This window comes from Atta colombica, unplaced genomic scaffold (genome assembly GCF_001594045.1).
Source record: "Atta colombica isolate Treedump-2 unplaced genomic scaffold, Acol1.0 scaffold12, whole genome shotgun sequence".
Classification (NCBI taxonomy): Eukaryota; Metazoa; Arthropoda; class Insecta; order Hymenoptera; family Formicidae; genus Atta; species Atta colombica.
In genome coordinates, this window is record NW_017259206.1 from 7,841,404 (window position 1) to 7,847,405 (window position 6,002).

A 6,002-nucleotide genomic window follows, 5' to 3' on the forward strand; every position below is an offset into this window, starting at 1 on the left:
CATATGTTTTATTAATACAACAAAGAAGTTCAAGGCTAATGAATCAGCAGGAGTTACACAGATTATTAAATTGAATGATTAATTTTATTCTATTTGATGTATGCCTTCTTTATTCAGAAATTTTGAACGTTTCAATTCTCTTTGAAGCTCTCATCAGTAAATCAGTCGTACATTCTTAATCGAAATTAATTTAACAGTTAATCAAAATTAAATCATTCATAGATTGCCAAAATTGAAATAGATTCTAAACATCATTTGTACGTTTGATCCGATGTATCGAGCGCGACTAATTTAAAATTGTCGACGAATAATTTAAAATTGTCGACGAATAATTTAAAATTGTCGAAGGTCAAAGCGATTGTAGTTCCATTCGATCTTCATAATTTTAAATTACGCGTTAGATGCGCTTGATACATCGGGTTATACAGACGAGTTATTTAGACAGTTTACTTTCAACATATTTACTAAAATTAAGTTGTACATCGAATTTTAACATCATTCCAAAGCTTTATAACACGTTTATGATTCGTTGAGGTGAGTTGCTTGTTGTGTTTTAAGATAATTTTTAAATTGATCATAATTAATATTTCAAACTTACTTTAAATATGAAGCGCTACGGTCTGAATATTAAGAACTGTTGAACTATTTTATATATATATTCATATAAATTGAATATGAATTAATTTCAGAAATGATAATTGCGTGCCAATAAACTTATTGCGAAAAATATTGCCTCGGATAATGCCGAGATTTATTACAGTTTTTTAAGATTAATTTGAGAAATTTGGGAGGATTATTAATATTTCAGATTGATTGCATTGAAAGTCCGACAAATCGGCATGATATCGCAATCTAATCAAATTATCATTTCTGAAATTAATTCATTTATATGAATATATATAATAGTTCAATATCTTAACAGATTATATAACAGACTATGAAAATATATAATAATTCAACATCTTCAGACCGTAGTGGCGCTTCATATTTAAAGTATATTTAAAGTAATGTTTGTAATATAAACTAAGTCTTGTTTTCAATCTTATTATAATATTTTAAATAAGAATTCACTTAAGTTTTAGCAATTTGCGAGTGATTTAATTTTAACTGATACTTAAACTAATTTCGATTTAGGATGTACAATTGATTTTCTGAGGACTCTAAAGAGAGTTGAAACGTTCAAAATTTCTCTTAATAAAAAAGATATCACACATCAAAAGGAATAAAGTTAATAATTTGTGCAATCCCTTCCGCGCTAACTCTTGTTTAGTCTTGAATTTCTTTTTTTTTTTTTTAAATTGAGAGTTCTTTCAAATTATATTATTTCTTATATATATTTTATTATTAAACTCCATCTTATGAAAAGAATTCAGACATTTATTGATTCTTGGTTGCTAACTTTGATTTCTGAATGTGTTTTTAAAAATAAATTCAAATTGTTTTAAATATATTCTCTGTTCAACATATATATATATATATATATTCAATGTTATTGTCTTTCAGTCTTCTAATATGTAAGATGTTCTGGAGATCTTCCATGACAACAATTAATAACAGACATCTAAGATTAATTTCAGATAAAAATTGCAATCAATAAATAAATTTAAATCGTTATCAATATCTTTTTAGCTCAATATTCGAAATTAATAATCTTGCACTCCTGATCACTTAATAATTATTAATTGTCATGACAAATTAAAAATAATTTTGTACATAAAAATCTTGTTTTTTAAAAGAGACAGTACATGAAATAAAACTCTATATATAGTAACAAACCATATAAGATTTATATATCTTATCTCGCTTAATAACAAAAATAACAATTACGTAATGAAAAGCTATATTGCACTCGAGTAAAAGTTCGTTTTTTATTCAAAATATATCAGAATTATTTTAATATTAAATCCTTAACCACATTTTCATTTTGAGAGTAAAAAAATTTTTTTATTCTATTTTTATATGTTAGATTCTATTCATTCGGAAGATCAAAATTTAAATCTTTTAAATAATAAATTATTTCTGTCGCTAAATTGAATTTCTAAATTACAGCTGTTAAACAGTCCAGCTAAAATAAACAAGTAATAAGATGATAATACACACAAATATCATTACATGTTATCAGAGTTGAGATAAATATTTTCTGCTTTAAAGAAGATTATAGATATATGTGTATCAGCGTATATGTGTATGCGTAAAATATTTGTAGCTATAACAAACAACTCAGAATTCAGTTAACAGCGGACTGACTAAAGAGAAACTGGAAACCATGCTACTGAAGCTACTGATCGCTGTACTTTGTTTCGACTTCGCTGTTCACACAAATGCAAATGCGTCTGCTCCAAGAGTCAAAACACCTTTGGGAGGATTAAAAGGCTATTACAAGGTCTCACAAAATGGTAGAAAATACGAGGCATATGAAGGAATCCCTTATGCATTACCACCTATTGGGAAATTACGATTTAAGGTACAAATTAATTATACAATGAATATCTTTAAAACTACATTTCTTAAAACAACAATTCTTACGAAAGAAAACGGAAGTAGATTTTCACAATAAATACCAATAACACTGTTCGTCAAAATTTGATCTTTTTTTGCTATGGCGACGCCACAACTCACATTTTTTTAATAAATTCAAGATCGCTGAATCCAAATCCAAGTCAGCGAAAGATGCCCATCACATCAAGTTTTCGAGATAAATCGAGTAATATGGGTCAAAAACTTAGAAATTCAAAATAGAAATTCAAAATAACGGATTCAAACTGATGGATTAAAATGTGAAAAATTCGATCCATATTAGATCCGTATTAGATCATTTTGAATTTCTATATATTTTAAGTTTTTCAAATTCGGTATCAGTGACCTCTAAAAAATCTAAGATACTTTTTTGATACAAATCTATCTTTCCAGGTCCAATTCGCTAATTTGGATCCACTATTTCAGAAAACGTTCATAATTCAATAAAAAAAAATCGCACAGTACAAAATAAAAATTCGTTTTAAAAGTGAAGATTTGCTCTTTAGAATGGCGTTAATGAAATTGAAAAATAAAATTTCGTTTGGCCATAAAAAAATGGTAAATGTGGCAAAAAAAAATGTTGTTTTTTTTGTTCATTATTCGATTTTTCTAAAAACTCTGACGTGATGGGCATCTTTCGCTGGCGAATTTGGATTTAGCGATCTTTAAAGATCTATTAAAGATCGTTTTCATCAATGTAAATTAACTTTAATCTCGGTTCAACTTACTCTTCGTCTTTTTCTAGTTCTGAAGATTAAAAAAAGAGGAACTGAACATAAGAAATGGTGGTCCTACTCGCCGCAATTTTTTTGTTGGACTGTGTATAATTTTTAACACAGAAATACAATTTTCTAGCATAAAAATATTAACAAAAAATGTTTTAATTAAAAGTTTTAATTACTTAATTTTCCTTATGCAGCCTCCTCGACCAATACCAGCATGGATCGGTGAATTATCGGCTACAAAATTCAGTTCCGCGTGTATTCAATACGATCATATACCAGAACATCCTCCGGAGAAGGTTGTGGGTGCCGAAGATTGTTTATATTTAAACGTTTATGTGCCAGTACGGGAAAGAAAAGGAAATAAACTCCCATTGCCAGTATTATTTTGGATCCATGGCGGGGCGTTCCAATTTGGTAGCGGCATGTTCTATAGCGCCAAATATTTAATGGATTCCGATGTTATACTTGTCACTATTAATTATCGATTGGGACCAATGGGTATGTGATACATTTTCACTAATACTTATAAGATAAATACTTATAAAAAGTTAGTAGCTTGTTATTCAAAATTATATTTCCAATCAAAGTTTATCTAATCAAAAATGTTTTAATACAAATAAGACTTCACTTTAACTATAAATTTCAAAATTGTGCAAGCTTGTTTTGTACATCTCACTTTATCTCTGTTCTTGATTTCTTAAAAATAATATTTAAAAAATATTAGGTTTCCTGAGCACGGAAGACGAAGTAGTTCCTGGTAATATGGGTTTGAAAGATCAAAGTATGGCACTTCGTTGGGTCTCACAAAACATCGAATGGTTCGGTGGCGATCCGAACAAAGTCACTTTGGTCGGATTGAGTGCTGGTGGTGCAAGCGTGCATTATCATTACTTATCACAAATGAGTGCTGGACTCTTCCAAGGTATTTTATGAGATAATATAAACATTAATGCAAAGATTAAATCGTTTCGTCTACATTACATTAAATTACTACGTCGTAATTTTATATAATCTAGGTGGTATATCGTTCAGCGGTACAGCATTTGATTGTTGGACACAAGCTGAGAACTCTAAAGAGAAAGCCCAGAAATTGAGCGCTTTAATGGGATGTCCTACAACTAGCTCCAGAGATATGATACGTTGCTTGAGACATCGTCCAGCTCGCGTGATGGTTCAGGCTACGAGTGAATTTATGGTGAGACTCATTTTTTTCTTTTATTGTCTTGAAACAAGAATACAATCCCCAGATATAGAAAGAAGAAATCTGATTGATTCTATGATTTTAGCCGTTCTTGTACAATCCCTTTACTCCTTATGGTCCGGTAGTTGAGAAATTTGGTGACGAAGCATCCTTTATCGACAGAACACCCGTTGAAATCATTAACAGTGGAGATGTCCAGGATATACCTTGGGTAACAGGAGTAACGAGCGAAGAAGGTCTCTATCCCGTAGCTGGTAAGATAACGTACAGAAAAATAAGAAAACTCTTCTACCTAAACGATAATTATTTATGAATATTAATTTGTCATAGAGTTTATCTCTGATGATGAAAGTCTGAAACAGTTGAACGACAATTGGGATATTCTTGGACCGAATTTTCTTGATTTTAATTACACCATTCCCAAAGAGAAACATGTCGAGATTGCTCGTCTCATTAAGGAACATTATTTTGGTACAAAATCGATAGACCAACAAAGTGTAAAAGAACTGATACAAATGACGAGTGATCGCTTTTTCGTAGTTGATGGTGAAAAGGCTGCGCGAATGCAAGCCAAAGTAAATCAGAATCCAGTCTGGTTTCATTATTTTAATTACAGAGGAGAACAAAGTTTAAGCGATGTTTTTAGCGGTACCACTGTGAATTATGGTAAGTTTATAAAATATCAATAAAAAAAAATATATATATATATTAGAAGTAAAGAGTTTAATTAACTTACAATTTATTTATTCATCTTTTAGGAGTCTCCCACGGCGATGATTCATTCTATGTAGTAGATACTAAATGGCTTAATCCAACAACAACACAAAAGGACCGTAATATGCAGAAACACTTAATCGACTTTTGGGTATTATTCGCTACAGAAGGGTAAGCACAACTATATGTATTAGCACAAGTATATGTACATATATATATTACATATAATATTGAAACTCACACAATGCAAAAATACTATTTACTAAATTTTTTCAGAATTCCGAAAGTAGGCAATGTAGAATGGCTAAAATTAGATCCTTCAAAACAAGAACTTCATTATTTGCATATAGCAGGTCCTGATAAAATTAACATGGATAGCAATGCTAATCTTGGAGAAAAAGAATTTTGGAATTCGATTAATTTCAATGAAAATGTATTAAACCACACAGCTGGAATCAATAAAGATGAGCTTTAAGAAATATTGCAATAAAAGACAAACGTGCAATGCATCTCTTGCTTACAGTGAATTTAAGCATTTGTTTTAATTTAACATTAATCAGATTTATATAAATTTACGTTAAGTTCTTGTATAAATTTAGAAATATATTTTTCCTTGTTACTAACTTAAAGAAATGAACAACTATAATTTTTTGTACAAATAAAAGGACTAAAATTTCTTATATTTTATTCTGTTTAATTTGATGTTTACCTTTTATTGATATAGTAGATTACTGAAATGTCTTCTTCTTTGTGAGAAAATTAATATTTAATACTGATGGCTAGTTTAATTCTGCTATCCGCTTATTACCTTCTTGCTTTATGTATATATATATATGTATATATAT

At 29.4% G+C, this 6,002-nt stretch overlaps 1 protein-coding gene across 1 annotated transcript in view; it reads left to right on the forward strand.

Annotated features, from left to right (window-relative positions):
• The first annotated feature begins 417 nt into the window (after positions 1-417).
• The window catches only part of LOC108694250, an 11,090-nt gene continuing 5,505 nt past the window's right edge, over positions 418-6,002 (forward strand). The window contains exons 1-9 of the mRNA XM_018203614.1: positions 418-534; positions 2,232-2,464; positions 3,437-3,740; positions 3,967-4,164; positions 4,259-4,437; positions 4,529-4,697; positions 4,774-5,109; positions 5,202-5,328; positions 5,434-5,625. Coding sequence (XP_018059103.1) covers positions 2,267-2,464; positions 3,437-3,740; positions 3,967-4,164; positions 4,259-4,437; positions 4,529-4,697; positions 4,774-5,109; positions 5,202-5,328; positions 5,434-5,625 — 1,703 coding nt within the window. The 5' untranslated portion in view covers positions 418-534; positions 2,232-2,266. The remainder of the gene's footprint in view (positions 535-2,231; positions 2,465-3,436; positions 3,741-3,966; positions 4,165-4,258; positions 4,438-4,528; positions 4,698-4,773; positions 5,110-5,201; positions 5,329-5,433; positions 5,626-6,002) is intronic.